General features: G+C 47.6%; 1 protein-coding gene across 1 annotated transcript in view; it reads right to left on the reverse strand.

The window, feature by feature from the left end:
• Positions 1-19453, reverse strand: part of LOC137307805 (cardiotrophin-2-like) — a 28981-nt gene extending 9528 nt beyond the window's left edge. The window contains exon 1 of the mRNA XM_067976920.1: positions 19399-19453. Within this exon, the coding sequence (XP_067833021.1) occupies positions 19399-19419 (21 nt within the window). The 5' untranslated portion in view covers positions 19420-19453. The remainder of the gene's footprint in view (positions 1-19398) is intronic.
• Positions 19454-19460: the final 7 nt, after the last annotated feature.

Below are 19460 nucleotides of genomic sequence, written 5' to 3' on the forward strand. Positions count from 1 at the left end.
CTGTGTAACTGTACAGAGTCCCTGTTTATTCAGGGTGAGGGTCACTCACTGTGTAACTGTACAGAGTCCCTGTTTATTCAGGGTGAGGGTCACTCACTGTGTAACTGTACAGAGTCCCTGTTTATTCAGGGTGAGGGTCACTCGCTGTGTAACTGTACAGAGTCCCTGTTTATTCAGGGTGAGGGTCACTCACTGTGTAACTGTACAGAGTCCCTGTTTATTCAGGGTGAGGGTCACTCACTGTGTAACTGTACAGAGTCCCTGTTTATTCAGGGTGAGGGTCACTCACTGTGTAACTGTACAGAGTCCCTGTTTATTCAGGGTGAGGGTCACTCGCTGTGTAACTGTACAGAGTCACTGTTTATTCAGGGTGAGGGTCACTCACTGTGTAACTGGACAGAGTCCCCGTTTATTCAGGGTGAGGGTCACTCGCTGTGTAACTGTACAGAGTCACTGTTTATTCAGGGTGAGGGTCACTCACTGTGTAACTGTACAGAGTCCCTGTTTATTCAGGGTGAGGGTCACTCACTGTGTAACTGTACAGAGTCCCTGTTTATTCAGGGTGAGAGTCACTCACTGTATAACTGTACAGAGTCCCTGTTTATTCAGGGTGAGGGTCACTCGCTGTGTAACTGTACAGAGTCCCTGTTTATTCAGGGTGAGGGTCACTCACTGTGTAACTGTACAGAGTCCCTGTTTATTCAGGGTGAGGGTCACTCACTGTGTAACTGTACAGAGTCCCTGTTTATTCAGGGTGAGGGTCACTCACTGTGTAACTGGACAGAGTCCCTGTTTATTCAGGGTGAGGGTCACTCACTGTGTAACTGTACAGAGTCCCTGTTTATTCAGGGTGAGGGTCACTCGCTGTGTAACTGTACAGAGTCCCTGTTTATTCAGGGTGAGGGTCACTCACTGTGTAACTGTACAGAGTCCCTGTTTATTCAGGGTTAGGGTCACTCACTGTGTAACTGTACAGAGTCCCTGTTTATTCAGGGTGAGGGTCACTCGCTGTGTAACTGTACAGAGTCCCTGTTTATTCAGGGTGAGGGTCACTCACTGTGTAACTGTACAGAGTCCCTGTTTATTCAGGGTGAGGGTCACTCGCTGTGTAACTGTACAGAGTCGCTGTTTATTCAGGGTGAGGGTCACTCACTGTGTAACTGTACAGAGTCCCTGTTTATTCAGGGTGAGGGTCACTTGCTGTGCAACTGCACAGAGTCCCTGTTTATTCAGGGTGAGGGTCACTCACTGTATCACTGTACAGAGTCCCTGTTTATTCAGGGTGAGGGACACTCACTGTGTAACTGTACAGAGTCACTGTTTATTCAGGGTGAGGGTCACTCGCTGTGTAACTGTACAGAGTCACTGTTTATTCAGGGTGAGGGTCACTCACTGTGTAACTGTACAGAGTCCCTGTTTATTCAGGGTGAGGGTCACTCACTGTGTAACTGTACAGAGTCCCTGTTTATTCAGGGTGAGGGTCACTCACTGTGTAACTGTACAGAGTCCCTGTTTATTCCGGGTGAGAGTCACTCACTGTGTAACTGTACAGAGTCCCTGTTTATTCAGGGTGAGGGTCACTCACTGTGTAACTGTACAGAGTCCCTGTTTATTCAGGGTGAGGGTCACTCACTGTGTAACTGTACAGAGTCCCTGTTTATTCAGGGTGAGGGTCACTCACTGTATCACTGTACAGAGTCCCTGTTTATTCAGGGTGAGGGTCACTCACTGTGTAACTGTACAGAGTCCCTGTTTATTCAGGGTGAGGGTCACTCGCTGTGTAACTGTACAGAGTCCCTGTTTATTCAGGGTGAGGGTCACTCACTGTGTAACTGTACAGAGTCCCTGTTTATTCAGGGTGAGCATCACTCACTGTGTAACTGTACAGAGTCCCTGTTTATTCAGGGTGAGGGTCACTCACTGTGTAACTGTACAGAGTCCCTGTTTATTCAGGGTGAGGGTCACTCGCTGTGTAACTGTACAGAGTCACTGTTTATTCAGGGTAAGGGTCACTCACTGTGTAACTGTACAGAGTCCCTGTTTATTCAGGGTGAGAGTCACTCACTGTATAACTGTACAGAGTCCCTGTTTATTCAGGGTGAGGGTCACTCGCTGTGTAACTGTACAGAGTCCCTGTTTATTCAGGGTGAGGGTCACTCACTGTGTAACTGTACAGAGTCCCTGTTTATTCAGGGTGAGGGTCACTCACTGTGTAACTGTACAGAGTCCCTGTTTATTCAGGGTGAGGGTCACTCACTGTGTAACTGGACAGAGTCCCTGTTTATTCAGGGTGAGGGTCACTCACTGTGTAACTGTACAGAGTCCCTGTTTATTCAGGGTGAGGGTCACTCGCTGTGTAACTGTACAGAGTCCCTGTTTATTCAGGGTGAGGGTCACTCACTGTGTAACTGTACAGAGTCCCTGTTTATTCAGGGTGAGGGTCACTCACTGTGTAACTGTACAGAGTCCCTGTTTATTCAGGGTGAGGGTCACTCGCTGTGTAACTGTACAGAGTCCCTGTTTATTCAGGGTGAGGGTCACTCACTGTGTAACTGTACAGAGTCCCTGTTTATTCAGGGTGAGGGTCACTCGCTGTGTAACTGTACAGAGTCGCTGTTTATTCAGGGTGAGGGTCACTCACTGTGTAACTGTACAGAGTCCCTGTTTATTCAGGGTGAGGGTCACTTGCTGTGCAACTGCACAGAGTCCCTGTTTATTCAGGGTGAGGGTCACTCACTGTATCACTGTACAGAGTCCCTGTTTATTCAGGGTGAGGGACACTCACTGTGTAACTGTACAGAGTCACTGTTTATTCAGGGTGAGGGTCACTCGCTGTGTAACTGTACAGAGTCACTGTTTATTCAGGGTGAGGGTCACTCACTGTGTAACTGTACAGAGTCCCTGTTTATTCAGGGTGAGGGTCACTCACTGTGTAACTGTACAGAGTCCCTGTTTATTCAGGGTGAGGGTCACTCACTGTGTAACTGTACAGAGTCCCTGTTTATTCCGGGTGAGAGTCACTCACTGTGTAACTGTACAGAGTCCCTGTTTATTCAGGGTGAGGGTCACTCACTGTGTAACTGTACAGAGTCCCTGTTTATTCAGGGTGAGGGTCACTCACTGTGTAACTGTACAGAGTCCCTGTTTATTCAGGGTGAGGGTCACTCACTGTATCACTGTACAGAGTCCCTGTTTATTCAGGGTGAGGGTCACTCACTGTGTAACTGTACAGAGTCCCTGTTTATTCAGGGTGAGGGTCACTCGCTGTGTAACTGTACAGAGTCCCTGTTTATTCAGGGTGAGGGTCACTCACTGTGTAACTGTACAGAGTCCCTGTTTATTCAGGGTGAGGATCACTCACTGTGTAACTGTACAGAGTCCCTGTTTATTCAGGGTGAGGGTCACTCACTGTGTAACTGTACAGAGTCCCTGTTTATTCAGGGTGAGGGTCACTCGCTGTGTAACTGTACAGAGTCACTGTTTATTCAGGGTAAGGGTCACTCACTGTGTAACTGTACAGAGTCCCTGTTTATTCAGGGTGAGGGTCACTCACTGTGTAACTGTACAGAGTCCCTGTTTATTCAGGGTGAGGGTCACTCACTGTGTCTCTGTACAGAGTCCCTGTTTATTCAGGGTGAGGGTCACTCACTGTGTAACTGTACAGAGTCACTGTTTATTCAGGGTGAGGGTCACTCACTGTGTAACTGTACAGAGTCCCTGTTTATTCAGGGTGAGGGTCACTCGCTGTGTCACTGTACAGAGTCAGTGTTTATTCAGGGTGAGGGTCACTCACTGTGTAACTGTACAGAGTCAGTGTTTATTCAGGGTGAGGGTCACTCACTGTGTCACTGTACAGAGTCCCTGTTTATTCAGGGTGAGGGTCACTCACTGTGTAACTGTACAGAGTCACTGTTTATTCAGGGTGAGGGTCACTCACTGTGTAACTGTACAGAGTCCCTGTTTATTCAGGGTGAGGGTCACTCACTGTGTAACTGTACAGAGTCCCCGTTTATTCAGGGTGAGGGTCACTCACTGTAACTGTACAGAGTCCCTGTTTATTCAGGGTGAGGGTCACTCACTGTGTAACTGTACAGAGTCCCTGTTTATTCAGGGTGAGGGTCACTCACTGTGTAACTGTACAGAGTCCCTGTTTATTCAGGGTGAGGGTCACTCACTGTGTAACTGTACAGAGTCCCTGTTTATTCAGGGTGAGGGTCACTCACTGTGTAACTGTACAGAGTCCCTGTTTATTCAGGGTGAGGGTCACTCACTGTGTAACTGTACAGAGTCCCTGTTTATTCAGGGTGAGGGTCACTCACTGTGTAACTGTACAGAGTCCCTGTTTATTCAGGGTGAGGGTCACTCGCTGTGTAACTGTACAGAGTCACTGTTTATTCAGGGTGAGGGTCACTCACTGTATCACTGTACAGAGTCCCTGTTTATTCAGGGTGAGGGTCACTCACTGTGTAACTGTACAGAGTCCCTGTTTATTCAGGGTGAGGGTCACTCACTGTGTAACTGTACAGAGTCCCTGTTTATTCAGGGTGAGGGTCACTCACTGTGTAACTGTACAGAGTCCCTGTTTATTCAGGGTGAGGGTCACTCGCTGTGTAACTGTACAGAGTCCCTGTTTATTCAGGGTGAGGGTCACTCGCTGTGTAACTGTACAGAGTCCCTGTTTATTCAGGGTGAGGGTCACTCGCTGTGTAACTGTACAGAGTCCCTGTTTATTCAGGGTGAGGGTCACTCACTGTGTAACTGTACAGAGTCCCTGTTTATTCAGGGTGAGGGTCACTCACTGTGTAACTGTACAGAGTCCCTTTTTATTCAGGGTGAGGGTCACTCGCTGTGTAACTGTACAGAGTCCCTGTTTATTCAGGGTGAGGGTCACTCACTGTGTAACTGTACAGAGTCACTGTTTATTCAGGGTGAGGGTCACTCACTGTGTAACTGTACAGAGTCCCCGTTTATTCAGGGTGAGGGTCACTCACTGTGTAACTGTACAGAGTCCCTGTTTATTCAGGGTGAGGGTCACTCGCTGTGTAACTGTACAGAGTCACTGTATATTCAGGGTGAGGGTCACTCGCTGTGTAACTGTACAGAGTCCCTGTTTATTCAGGGTGAGGGTCACTCGCTGTGTAACGGTACAGAGTCCCTGTTTATTCAGGGTGAGGGTCACTCACTGTGTAACTGTACAGAGTCCCTGTTTATTCAGGGTGAGGGTCACTCACTGTGTAACTGTACAGAGTCAGTGTTTATTCAGGGTGAGGGTCACTCACTGTGCAACTGTACAGAGTCCCTGTTTATTCAGGGTGAGGGTCACTCACTGTGTAACTGTACAGAGTCCCTGTTTATTCAGGGTGAGGGTCACTCGCTGTGTAACTGTACAGAGTCACTGTATATTCAGGGTGAGGGTCACTCGCTGTGTAACTGTACAGAGTCCCTGTTTATTCAGGGTGAGGGTCACTCGCTGTGTAACGGTACAGAGTCCCTGTTTATTCAGGGTGAGGGTCACTCACTGTGTAACTGTACAGAGTCCCTGTTTATTCAGGGTGAGGGTCACTCACTGTGTAACTGTACAGAGTCAGTGTTTATTCAGGGTGAGGGTCACTCACTGTGCAACTGTACAGAGTCCCTGTTTATTCAGGGTGAGGGTCACTCACTGTGTAACTGTACAGAGTCCCCGTTTATTCAGGGTGAGGGTCACTCACTGTATCACTGTACAGAGTCCCTGTTTATTCAGGGTGAGGGTCACTCACTGTGTAACTGGACAGAGTCCCTGTTTATTCAGGGTGAGGGTCACTCACTGTGTAACTGTACAGAGTCCCTGTTTATTCAGGGTGAGGGTCACTCGCTGTGTAACTGTACAGAGTCCCTGTTTATTCAGGGTGAGGGTCACTCACTGTGTAACTGTACAGAGTCCCTGTTTATTCAGGGCGAGGGTCACTCACTGTGTAACTGTTCAGAGTCCCTGTTTATTCAGGGTGAGGGTCACTCACTGTGTAACTGTACAGAGTCAGTGTTTATTCAGGGTGAGGGTCACTCACTGTGTAACTGTACAGAGTCCCCGTTTATTCAGGGTGAGGGTCACTCACTGTGTAACTGTACAGAGTCCCTGTTTATTCAGGGTGAGGGTCACTCACTGTGTAACTGTACAGAGTCCCTGTTTATTCAGGGTGAGGATCACTCACTGTGTAACTGTACAGAGTCCCTGTTTATTCAGGGTGAGGGTCACTCACTGTGTAACTGTACAGAGTCAGTGTTTATTCAGGGTGAGGGTCACTCACTGTGTAACTGTACAGAGTCACTGTTTATTCAGGGTGAGGGTCACTCACTGTGTAACTGTACAGAGTCCCTGTTTATTCAGGGTGAGGGTCACTCACTGTGTAACTGTACAGAGTCCCTGTTTATTCAGGGTGAGGGTCACTCACTGTGTAACTGTACAGAGTCCCTGTTTATTCCGGGTGAGAGTCACTCACTGTGTAACTGTACAGAGTCCCTGTTTATTCAGGGTGAGGGTCACTCACTGTGTAACTGTACAGAGTCCCTGTTTATTCAGGGTGAGGGTCACTCACTGTGTAACTGTACAGAGTCCCTGTTTATTCAGGGTGAGGGTCACTCACTGTATCACTGTACAGAGTCCCTGTTTATTCAGGGTGAGGGTCACTCACTGTGTAACTGTACAGAGTCCCTGTTTATTCAGGGTGAGGGTCACTCGCTGTGTAACTGTACAGAGTCCCTGTTTATTCAGGGTGAGGGTCACTCACTGTGTAACTGTACAGAGTCCCTGTTTATTCAGGGTGAGCATCACTCACTGTGTAACTGTACAGAGTCCCTGTTTATTCAGGGTGAGGGTCACTCACTGTGTAACTGTACAGAGTCCCTGTTTATTCAGGGTGAGGGTCACTCGCTGTGTAACTGTACAGAGTCACTGTTTATTCAGGGTAAGGGTCACTCACTGTGTAACTGTACAGAGTCCCTGTTTATTCAGGGTGAGAGTCACTCACTGTATAACTGTACAGAGTCCCTGTTTATTCAGGGTGAGGGTCACTCGCTGTGTAACTGTACAGAGTCCCTGTTTATTCAGGGTGAGGGTCACTCACTGTGTAACTGTACAGAGTCCCTGTTTATTCAGGGTGAGGGTCACTCACTGTGTAACTGTACAGAGTCCCTGTTTATTCAGGGTGAGGGTCACTCACTGTGTAACTGGACAGAGTCCCTGTTTATTCAGGGTGAGGGTCACTCACTGTGTAACTGTACAGAGTCCCTGTTTATTCAGGGTGAGGGTCACTCGCTGTGTAACTGTACAGAGTCCCTGTTTATTCAGGGTGAGGGTCACTCACTGTGTAACTGTACAGAGTCCCTGTTTATTCAGGGTGAGGGTCACTCACTGTGTAACTGTACAGAGTCCCTGTTTATTCAGGGTGAGGGTCACTCGCTGTGTAACTGTACAGAGTCCCTGTTTATTCAGGGTGAGGGTCACTCACTGTGTAACTGTACAGAGTCCCTGTTTATTCAGGGTGAGGGTCACTCGCTGTGTAACTGTACAGAGTCGCTGTTTATTCAGGGTGAGGGTCACTCACTGTGTAACTGTACAGAGTCCCTGTTTATTCAGGGTGAGGGTCACTTGCTGTGCAACTGCACAGAGTCCCTGTTTATTCAGGGTGAGGGTCACTCACTGTATCACTGTACAGAGTCCCTGTTTATTCAGGGTGAGGGACACTCACTGTGTAACTGTACAGAGTCACTGTTTATTCAGGGTGAGGGTCACTCGCTGTGTAACTGTACAGAGTCACTGTTTATTCAGGGTGAGGGTCACTCACTGTGTAACTGTACAGAGTCCCTGTTTATTCAGGGTGAGGGTCACTCACTGTGTAACTGTACAGAGTCCCTGTTTATTCAGGGTGAGGGTCACTCACTGTGTAACTGTACAGAGTCCCTGTTTATTCCGGGTGAGAGTCACTCACTGTGTAACTGTACAGAGTCCCTGTTTATTCAGGGTGAGGGTCACTCACTGTGTAACTGTACAGAGTCCCTGTTTATTCAGGGTGAGGGTCACTCACTGTGTAACTGTACAGAGTCCCTGTTTATTCAGGGTGAGGGTCACTCACTGTATCACTGTACAGAGTCCCTGTTTATTCAGGGTGAGGGTCACTCACTGTGTAACTGTACAGAGTCCCTGTTTATTCAGGGTGAGGGTCACTCGCTGTGTAACTGTACAGAGTCCCTGTTTATTCAGGGTGAGGGTCACTCACTGTGTAACTGTACAGAGTCCCTGTTTATTCAGGGTGAGGATCACTCACTGTGTAACTGTACAGAGTCCCTGTTTATTCAGGGTGAGGGTCACTCACTGTGTAACTGTACAGAGTCCCTGTTTATTCAGGGTGAGGGTCACTCGCTGTGTAACTGTACAGAGTCACTGTTTATTCAGGGTAAGGGTCACTCACTGTGTAACTGTACAGAGTCCCTGTTTATTCAGGGTGAGGGTCACTCACTGTGTAACTGTACAGAGTCCCTGTTTATTCAGGGTGAGGGTCACTCACTGTGTCTCTGTACAGAGTCCCTGTTTATTCAGGGTGAGGGTCACTCACTGTGTAACTGTACAGAGTCACTGTTTATTCAGGGTGAGGGTCACTCACTGTGTAACTGTACAGAGTCCCTGTTTATTCAGGGTGAGGGTCACTCGCTGTGTCACTGTACAGAGTCAGTGTTTATTCAGGGTGAGGGTCACTCACTGTGTCACTGTACAGAGTCCCTGTTTATTCAGGGTGAGGGTCACTCACTGTGTAACTGTACAGAGTCACTGTTTATTCAGGGTGAGGGTCACTCACTGTGTAACTGTACAGAGTCCCTGTTTATTCAGGGTGAGGGTCACTCACTGTGTAACTGTACAGAGTCCCCGTTTATTCAGGGTGAGGGTCACTCACTGTAACTGTACAGAGTCCCTGTTTATTCAGGGTGAGGGTCACTCACTGTGTAACTGTACAGAGTCCCTGTTTATTCAGGGTGAGGGTCACTCACTGTGTAACTGTGCAGAGTCCCTGTTTATTCAGGGTGAGGGTCACTCACTGTGTAACTGTACAGAGTCCCTGTTTATTCAGGGTGAGGGTCACTCACTGTGTAACTGTACAGAGTCCCTGTTTATTCAGGGTGAGGGTCACTCACTGTGTAACTGTACAGAGTCCCTGTTTATTCAGGGTGAGGGTCACTCACTGTGTAACTGTACAGAGTCCCTGTTTATTCAGGGTGAGGGTCACTCGCTGTGTAACTGTACAGAGTCACTGTTTATTCAGGGTGAGGGTCACTCACTGTATCACTGTACAGAGTCCCTGTTTATTCAGGGTGAGGGTCACTCACTGTGTAACTGTACAGAGTCCCTGTTTATTCAGGGTGAGGGTCACTCACTGTGTAACTGTACAGAGTCCCTGTTTATTCAGGGTGAGGGTCACTCACTGTGTAACTGTACAGAGTCCCTGTTTATTCAGGGTGAGGGTCACTCGCTGTGTAACTGTACAGAGTCCCTGTTTATTCAGGGTGAGGGTCACTCGCTGTGTAACTGTACAGAGTCCCTGTTTATTCAGGGTGAGGGTCACTCGCTGTGTAACTGTACAGAGTCCCTGTTTATTCAGGGTGAGGGTCACTCACTGTGTAACTGCACAGAGTCCCTTTTTATTCAGGGTGAGGGTCACTCGCTGTGTAACTGTACAGAGTCCCTGTTTATTCAGGGTGAGGGTCACTCACTGTGTAACTGTACAGAGTCACTGTTTATTCAGGGTGAGGGTCACTCACTGTGTAACTGTACAGAGTCCCCGTTTATTCAGGGTGAGGGTCACTCACTGTGTAACTGTACAGAGTCCCTGTTTATTCAGGGTGAGGGTCACTCACTGTGTAACTGTACAGAGTCCCTGTTTATTCAGGGTGAGGGTCACTCACTGTGTAACTGTACAGAGTCAGTGTTTATTCAGGGTGAGGGTCACTCACTGTGCAACTGTACAGAGTCCCTGTTTATTCAGGGTGAGGGTCACTCACTGTGTAACTGTACAGAGTCCCTGTTTATTCAGGGTGAGGGTCACTCGCTGTGTAACTGTACAGAGTCACTGTATATTCAGGGTGAGGGTCACTCGCTGTGTAACTGTACAGAGTCCCTGTTTATTCAGGGTGAGGGTCACTCGCTGTGTAACGGTACAGAGTCCCTGTTTATTCAGGGTGAGGGTCACTCACTGTGTAACTGTACAGAGTCCCTGTTTATTCAGGGTGAGGGTCACTCACTGTGTAACTGTACAGAGTCCCTGTTTATTCAGGGTGAGGGTCACTCACTGTGCAACTGTACAGAGTCCCTGTTTATTCAGGGTGAGGGTCACTCACTGTGTAACTGTACAGAGTCCCCGTTTATTCAGGGTGAGGGTCACTCACTGTATCACTGTACAGAGTCCCTGTTTATTCAGGGTGAGGGTCACTCACTGTGTAACTGGACAGAGTCCCTGTTTATTCAGGGTGAGGGTCACTCACTGTGTAACTGTACAGAGTCCCTGTTTATTCAGGGTGAGGGTCACTCGCTGTGTAACTGTACAGAGTCCCTGTTTATTCAGGGTGAGGGTCACTCACTGTGTAACTGTACAGAGTCCCTGTTTATTCAGGGCGAGGGTCACTCACTGTGTAACTGTACAGAGTCCCTGTTTATTCAGGGTGAGGGTCACTCACTGTGTAACTGTACAGAGTCAGTGTTTATTCAGGGTGAGGGTCACTCACTGTGTAACTGTACAGAGTCCCCGTTTATTCAGGGTGAGGGTCACTCACTGTGTAACTGTACAGAGTCCCTGTTTATTCAGGGTGAGGGTCACTCACTGTGTAACTGTACAGAGTCCCTGTTTATTCAGGGTGAGGATCACTCACTGTGTAACTGTACAGAGTCCCTGTTTATTCAGGGTGAGGGTCACTCACTGCATCACTGTACAGAGTCCCTGTTTATTCAGGGTGAGGGTCACTCACTGTGTAACTGGACAGAGTCCCTGTTTATTCAGGGTGAGGGTCACTCACTGTGTAACTGTACAGAGTCCCTGTTTATTCAGGCTGAGGGTCACTCACTGTATCACTGTACAGAGTCCATGTTTATTCAGGGTGAGGGTCACTCGCTGTGTCACTGTACAGAGTCCCTGTTTATTCAGGGTGAGGGTCACTCGCTGTGTAACTGTACAGAGTCCCTGTTTATTCAGGGTGAGGGTCACTCGCTGTGTAACTGTACAGAGTCCCTGTTTATTCAGGGTGAGGGTCACTCACTGTGTAACTGTACAGAGTCCCTGTTTATTCAGGGTGAGGGTCACTCGCTGTGTAACTGTACTGAGTCAGTGTTTATTCAGGGTGAGGGTCACTCACTGTGTCACTGTACGGAGTCCCTGTTTATTCAGGGTGAGGGTCACTCACTGTGTAACTGTACAGAGTCCCTGTTTATTCAGGGTGAGGGTCACTCACTGTGTAACTGTACAGAGTCCCTGTTTATTCAGGGTGAGGGTCACTCACTGTGTAACTGTACAGAGTCCCTGTTTATTCAGGGTGAGGGTCACTCACTGTGTAACTGTACAGAGTCCCTGTTTATTCAGGGTGAGGGTCACTCACTGTGTAACTGTACAGAGTCCCTGTTTATTCAGGGTGAGGGTCACTCACTGTGTAACTGTACAGAGTCCCTGTTTATTCAGGGTGAGGGTCACTCACTGTGTCACTGTACGGAGTCCCTGTTTATTCAGGGTGAGGGTCACTCACTGTGTAACTGTACAGAGTCCCTGTTTATTCAGGGTGAGGGTCACTCACTGTGTAACTGTACAGAGTCCCTGTTTATTCAGGGTGAGGGTCACTCACTGTGTAACTGTACAGAGTCCCTGTTTATTCAGGGTGAGGGTCACTCACTGTGTAACTGTACAGAGTCCCTGTTTATTCAGGGTGAGGGTCACTCACTGTGTAACTGTACAGAGTCCCTGTTTATTCAGGGTGAGGGTCACTCACTGTGTAACTGTACAGAGTCCCTGTTTATTCAGGGTGAGGGTCACTCACTGTGTAACTGTACAGAGTCCCTGTTTATTCAGGGTGAGGGTCACTCACTGTGTAACTGTACAGAGTCCCTGTTTATTCAGGGTGAGGGTCACTCACTGTGTAACTGTACAGAGTCCCTGTTTATTCAGGGTGAGGGTCACTCACTGTGTAACTGTACAGAGTCCCTGTTTATTCAGGGTGAGGGTCACTCACTGTGTAACTGTACAGAGTCCCTGTTTATTCAGGATGAGGGTCACTCACTGTGTAACTGTACAGAGTCACTGTTTATTCAGGATGAGGGTCACTCACTGTGTAACTGTACAGAGTCCCTGTTTATTGAGGGTGAGGGTCACTCACTGTGTAACTGTACAGAGTCCCTGTTTATTCAGGGTGAGGGTCACTCACTGTGTAACTGTACAGAGTCCCTGTTTATTCAGGGTGAGGGTCACTCACTGTGTAACTGTACAGAGTCCCCGTTTATTCAGGGTGAGGGTCACTCACTGTGTAACTGTACAGAGTCCCCGTTTATTCAGGGTGAGGGTCACTCACTGTGTAACTGTACAGAGTCCCTGTTTGTTCAGGGTGAGGGTCACTCGCTGTGTCACTGTACAGAGTCACTGTTTATTCAGGGTGAGGGTCACTCACTGTGTAACTGTACAGAGTCCCTGTTTATTCAGGGTGAGGGTCACTCGCTGTGTAACTGTACAGAGTCGCTGTTTATTCAGGGTGAGGGTCACTCACTGTGTAACTGTACAGAGTCCCTGTTTATTCAGGGTGAGGGTCACTCGCTGTGTAACTGTACAGAGTCCCCGTTTATTCAGGGTAAGGTTTGCTGCACCTCTGAATCCCAATGACTTTCTCTGATTTAAAGCAATGCCATTTCCTCAACAGGTCTGGATATGAAACTTGGAATTTTAATGGATGGCTCCCATCTCGAGCCAGCGCCCACACAGAGAATGACGAAATGCTCGCCCAAGGGATGGGTTAGACTGGGGAGAGAGAGAGAGAGTAAATGGAAAAACACCTCTTTCAATCAAATAATCTCCCTGTCCCTCAATCTGCCCACTCACCCAGCCCTCCAACCATTGATTAATTGTCTGTCTGTCGATTAGATTCCAGTCTGTAACTCACTCCCGGGTATCTGTTATTCTATATATAAACCCCCCGAACCCCTCGATTAGATTCCAGCCTGTAACTCACTCCCGGGTATCAGTTATTCTTTATATAAACCCCCCGAACCCCTCGATTAGATTCCAGTCTGTAACTCACTCCCGGGTATCTGTTATTCTATATATAAACCCCCCCGAACCCCTCGATTAGATTCCAGTCTGTAACTCACTCCCAGGTATCTGTTATTCTATATATAAACCCCACCGAACCCCTCGATTAGATTCCAGTCTGTAACTCACTCCCGGGTATCTGTTATTCTCTTTATAAACCCCCCGAACCACTCGATTAGATTCCAGCCTGTAACTCACTCCCGGGTATCTGTTATTCTATATATAAACCCCCCGAACCCCTCGATTAGATTCCAGCCTGTAACTCACTCCCGGGTATCTGTTATTCTATATATAAACACCCCGAACCCCTCGATTAGATTCCAGCCTGTAACTCACTCCCGGGTATCTGTTATTCTATATATAAACCCCCCCGAACCCCTCGATTAGATTCCAGTCTGTAACTCACTCCCGGGTATCTGTTATTCTATATATAACCCCCCGAACCCCTCGATTCGATTCCAGTCTGTAACTCACTCCCGGGTATCTGTTATTCTATATATAAACCCCCCCGAACCCCTCGATTAGATTCCAGTCTGCAACTCACTCCCGGGTATCTGTTCCTCTATATATAAACCCCCCCGAACCCCTCGATTAGATTCCAGTCTGTAACTCACTCCCGGGTATCTGTTATTCTATATATAAACCCCCGAACCCCTCGATTAGATTCCAGTCTGTAACTCACTCCCGGGTATCTGTTCCTCTATATATAAACCCCCCCGAACCCCTCGATTAGATTCCAGTCTGTAACTCACTCCCGGGTATCTGTTATTCTATATATAAACCCCCCCAAACCCCTCGATTAGATTCCAGTCTGTAACTCACTCCCGGGTATCTGTTATTCTATATATAAACCCCCCGAACCCCTCGATTCGATTCCAGCCTGTAACTCACTCCCGGGTATCTGTTATTCTATATAGAAACCCCCCGAACCCCTCGATTTGATTCCTGCCTGTAACTCACTCCCGGGTATCTGTTATTCTGTATATAAACCCCACCGAACCCCTCGATTAGATTCCAGTCTGTAACTCACTCCCGGGTATCTGTTATTCTATATATAAACCCCCCGAACCCCTCGATTAGATTCCAGTCTGTAACTCACTCCCAGGTATCTGTTATTCTAGAAATAAATCCCTCCGAACCCCTCGATTAGATTCCAGTCTGTAACTCACTCCTGGGTATCTGTTATTCTATATATAAACCCCCCCGAACCCCTCGATTAGATTCCAGCCTGTAACTCACTCCCGGGTATCTGTTATTCTATATATAAACCCCCCGAACCCCTCGATTAGATTCCAGCCTGTAACTCACTCCCGGGTATCTGTTATTCTATATATAAACCCCCCCGAACCCCTCGATTAGATTCCAGCCTGTAACTCACTCCCGGGTATCTGTTATTCTATATATAAACCCCCCGAACACCTCGATTAGATTCCAGTCTGTAACTCACTCCCGGGTATCTGTTATTCTATATATAAAACCCCCGAACACCTCGATTAGATTCCAGTCTGTAACTCACTCCTGGGTATCTGTTATTCTATATATAAACCCCCCCGAACCCCTCGATTAGATTCCAGCCTGTAACTCACTCCCGGGTATCTGTTATTCTATATATAAACCCCCCGAACACCTCGATTAGATTCCAGTCTGTAACTCACTCCTGGGTATCTGTTATTCTATATATAAACCCCCCCGAACCCCTCGATTAGATTGCAGTCTGTAACTCACTCCTGGGTATCTATTATTCTATATATAAACCCCCCCGAACCCCTCGATTAGATTCCAGTCTGTAACTCACTCCCGGGTATCTGTTATTCTATATATAAACCCCCCCGAACCCCTCGATTAGATTCCAGTCTGTAACTCACTCCCGGGTATCTGTTATTCTATATATAAACCCCCCGAACCCCTCGATTAGATTCCAGTCTGTAACTCACTCCCGGGTATCTGTTATTCTATATATAAACCCCCCGAACCCCTCGATTAGATTCCAGTCTGTAACTCACTCCTGGGTATCTGTTATTCTATATGTAAACCCCCCCGAACCCCTCGATTAGATTCCAGTCTGTAACTCACTCCCGGGTATCTGTTATTCTATATATAAACCCCCCGAACACCTCGATTAGATTCCAGTCTGTAACTCACTCCTGGGTATCTGTTATTCTATATATAAACCCCCCGAACCCCTCGATTAGATTCCAGCCTGTAACTCACTCCCGGGTATCTGTTATTCTATATATAAACCCCCCCGAACCCCTCGATTAGATTCCAGCCTGTAACTCACTCCCAGGTATCTGTTATTCTATATATAAACCCCCCGAACCCCTCGATTAGATTCCAGTCTGTATCTCACTCCCGGGTATCTGTTATTCTATATATAAACCCCCCCGAACCCCTCGATTAGATTCCAGCCTGTAACTCACTCCCAGGTATCTGTTATTCTATATATAAACCCCCCGAACACCTCGATTAGATTCCAGTCTGTAACTCACTCCTGGGTATCTGTTATTCTATATATAAACCCCCCGAACCCCTCGATTAGATTCCAGTCTGTAACTCACTCCCGGGTATCTGTTATTCTATATATAAACACCCCCGAACCCCTCGATTAGATTCCAGCCTGTAACTCACTCCCGGGTATCTGTTATTCGATATATAAACCCCCCCGAACCCCTCGATTAGATTCCAGCCTGTAACTCACTCCCGGGTATCTGTTATTCTATATATAAACCCCCCCGAACCCCTCGATTAGATTCCAGTCTGTAACTCACTCCCGGGTATCTGTTATTCTATATATAAACCCCCCGAACCCCTCGATTAGATTCCAGTCTGTAACTCACTCCCGGGTATCTGTTATTCTATATATAAACCCCCCCGAACCCCTCGATTAGATTCCAGCCTGTAACTCACTCCCGGGTATCTGTTATTCTATATAGAAACCCCCCGAACCCCTCGATTTGATTCCTGCCTGTAACTCACTCCCGGGTATCTGTTATTCTGTATATAAACCCCACCGAACCCCTCGATTAGATTCCAGTCTGTAACTCACTCCCGGGTATCTGTTATTCTATATATAAACCCCCCGAACCCCTCGATTAGATTCCAGTCTGTAACTCACTCCCAGGTATCTGTTATTCTAGAAATAAATCCCTCCGAACCCCTCGATTAGATTCCAGTCTGTAACTCACTCCTGGGTATCTGTTATTCTATATATAAACCCCCCCGAACCCCTCGATTAGATTCCAGCCTGTAACTCACTCCCGGGTATCTGTTATTCTATATATAAACCCCCCGAACCCCTCGATTAGATTCCAGCCTGTAACTCACTCCCGGGTATCTGTTATTCTATATATAAACCCCCCCGAACCCCTCGATTAGATTCCAGCCTGTAACTCACTCCCGGGTATCTGTTATTCTATATATAAACCCCCGAACACCTCGATTAGATTCCAGTCTGTAACTCACTCCCGGGTATCTGTTATTCTATATATAAACCCCCCGAACACCTCGATTAGATTCCAGTCTGTAACTCACTCCTGGGTATCTGTTATTCTATATATAAACCCCCCCGAACCCCTCGATTAGATTCCAGCCTGTAACTCACTCCCGGGTATCTGTTATTCTATATATAAACCCCCCGAACACCTCGATTAGATTCCAGTCTGTAACTCACTCCTGGGTATCTGTTATTCTATATATAAACCCCCCCGAACCCCTCGATTAGATTGCAGTCTGTAACTCACTCCTGGGTATCTATTATTCTATATATAAACCCCCCCGAACCCCTCGATTAGATTCCAGTCTGTAACTCACTCCCGGGGTATCTGTTATTCTATATATAAACCCCCCCGAACCCCTCGATTAGATTCCAGTCTGTAACTCACTCCCGGGTATCTGTTATTCTATATATAAACCCCCCGAACCCCTCGATTAGATTCCAGTCTGTAACTCACTCCCGGGTATCTGTTATTCTATATATAAACCCCCCGAACCCCTCGATTAGATTCCAGTCTGTAACTCACTCCTGGGTATCTGTTATTCTATATGTAAACCCCCCCGAACCCCTCGATTAGATTCCAGTCTGTAACTCACTCCCGGGTATCTGTTATTCTATATATAAACCCCCGAACACCTCGATTAGATTCCAGTCTGTAACTCACTCCTGGGTATCTGTTATTCTATATATAAACCCCCCGAACCCCTCGATTAGATTCCAGCCTGTAACTCACTCCCGGGTATCTGTTATTCTATATATAAACCCCCCCGAACCCCTCGATTAGATTCCAGCCTGTAACTCACTCCCAGGTATCTGTTATTCTATATATAAACCCCCCGAACCCCTTGATTAGATTCCAGTCTGTATCTCACTCCAGGTATCTGTTATTCTATATATAAACCCCCCCGAAACCCCTCGATTAGATTCCAGCCTGTAACTCACTCCAGGTATCTGTTATTCTATATATAAACCCCCCGAACACCTCGATTAGATTCCAGTCTGTAACTCACTCCTGGGTATCTGTTATTCTATATATAAACCCCCCGAACCCCTCGATTAGATTCCAGTCTGTAACTCACTCCCGGGTATCTGTTATTCTATATATAAACACCCCGAACCCCTCGATTAGATTCCAGCCTGTAACTCACTCCCGGGTATCTGTTATTCGATATATAAACCCCCCCGAACCCTCGATTAGATTCCAGCCTGTAACTCACTCCCGGGTATCTGTTATTCTATATATAAACCCCCCCGAACCCTCGATTAGATTCCAGTCTGTAACTCACTCCCGGGTATCTGTTATTCTATATATAAACCCCCCGAACCCCTCGATTAGATTCCAGTCTGTAACTCACTCCCGGGTATCTGTTATTCTATATATAAACCCCCCGAACCCCTCGATTAGATTCCAGCCTGTAACTCACTCCGGGTATCTGTTATTCTATATATAAACCCCCCCGAACCCCTCGATTAGATTCCAGCCTGTAACTCACTCCCGGGTATCTGTTATTCTATATATAAACCCCCGAACCCCTCGATTAGATTCCAGTCTGTAACTCACTCCCGGGTATCTGTTATTCTATATATAAACCCCCGAACCCCTCGATTAGATTCCAGTCTGTAACTCACTCCCGGGTATCTGTTATTCTATATATAAACCCCCCGAACCCTCGATTAGATTCCAGTCTGTAACTCACTCCTGGGTATCTGTTATTCTATATATAAACCCCCCGAACCCTCGATTAGATTCCAGTCTGTAACTCACTCCCGGGTATCTGTTATTCTATATATAAACCCCCCGAACCCCTCGATTAGATTCCAGTCTGTAACTCACTCCCGGGTATCTGTTATTCTATATATAAACCCCCCCGAACCCCTCGATTAGATTCCAGTCTGTAACTCACTCCCGGGAATGTTGAAAAGTGTGAAACACAGGACTCACCATTGACTATTTCCATACCATGCAGTCCCCGGTTTACACCATCGCCTCCAAACACCACCTGACTCTCCTCGATCACTCAGCTGACTGGAATTTCCCTGCCTCTTGCCTCTCACTCCCCTCGGCTCGCTGCTGCTTTGCCTCAATCCCTCCAAGGGCTGGAATTCCTGAGAGTTCTCAACTGCGGAGGCTTCCCGGGGGGCGGGGGAGGGAGGGAAGGAATGGGGGGGGATTGTTGGGGGGGGCTGTCACTCCGACTGAGTTTGCGGGAAGTGCATGTCGGGACTGGGCTGTTTCGGTAAGGAAGGCAAGGCAGGCTGCTCCAGGGAAGAGTGAGGGGGAGCAGGAACCAGGGAGGATTAACTCACTGACAACTGCTCAGGGTTTAACCCATTGAAGTCCCAGGGCAGGTACAGGGTTAGATACAGAGTAAAGCTCCCTCTACACTGTCCCATCAAACACTCCAGGGCAGGTACAGGGTTAGATACAGAGTAAAGCTCCCTCTACACTGTCCCATCAAACACTCCAGGGCAGGTACAGGGTTAGATACAGAGTAAAGCTCCTCTACACTGTCCCGTCCAACACTCCCAGGGCAGGTACAGGGTTAGATACAGAGTAAAGCTCCCTCCCCTTCACGAACATGAACCAGTGGTGTAACTCACGCGGTGAGCTGCCTGTAGCATCGACCCTCCCGTTGCCCGGTATTCCCGAGAGCAGGATATCA

This window comes from Heptranchias perlo, unplaced genomic scaffold (genome assembly GCF_035084215.1).
Source record: "Heptranchias perlo isolate sHepPer1 unplaced genomic scaffold, sHepPer1.hap1 HAP1_SCAFFOLD_1113, whole genome shotgun sequence".
NCBI lineage: Eukaryota > Metazoa > Chordata > Chondrichthyes > Hexanchiformes > Hexanchidae > Heptranchias > Heptranchias perlo.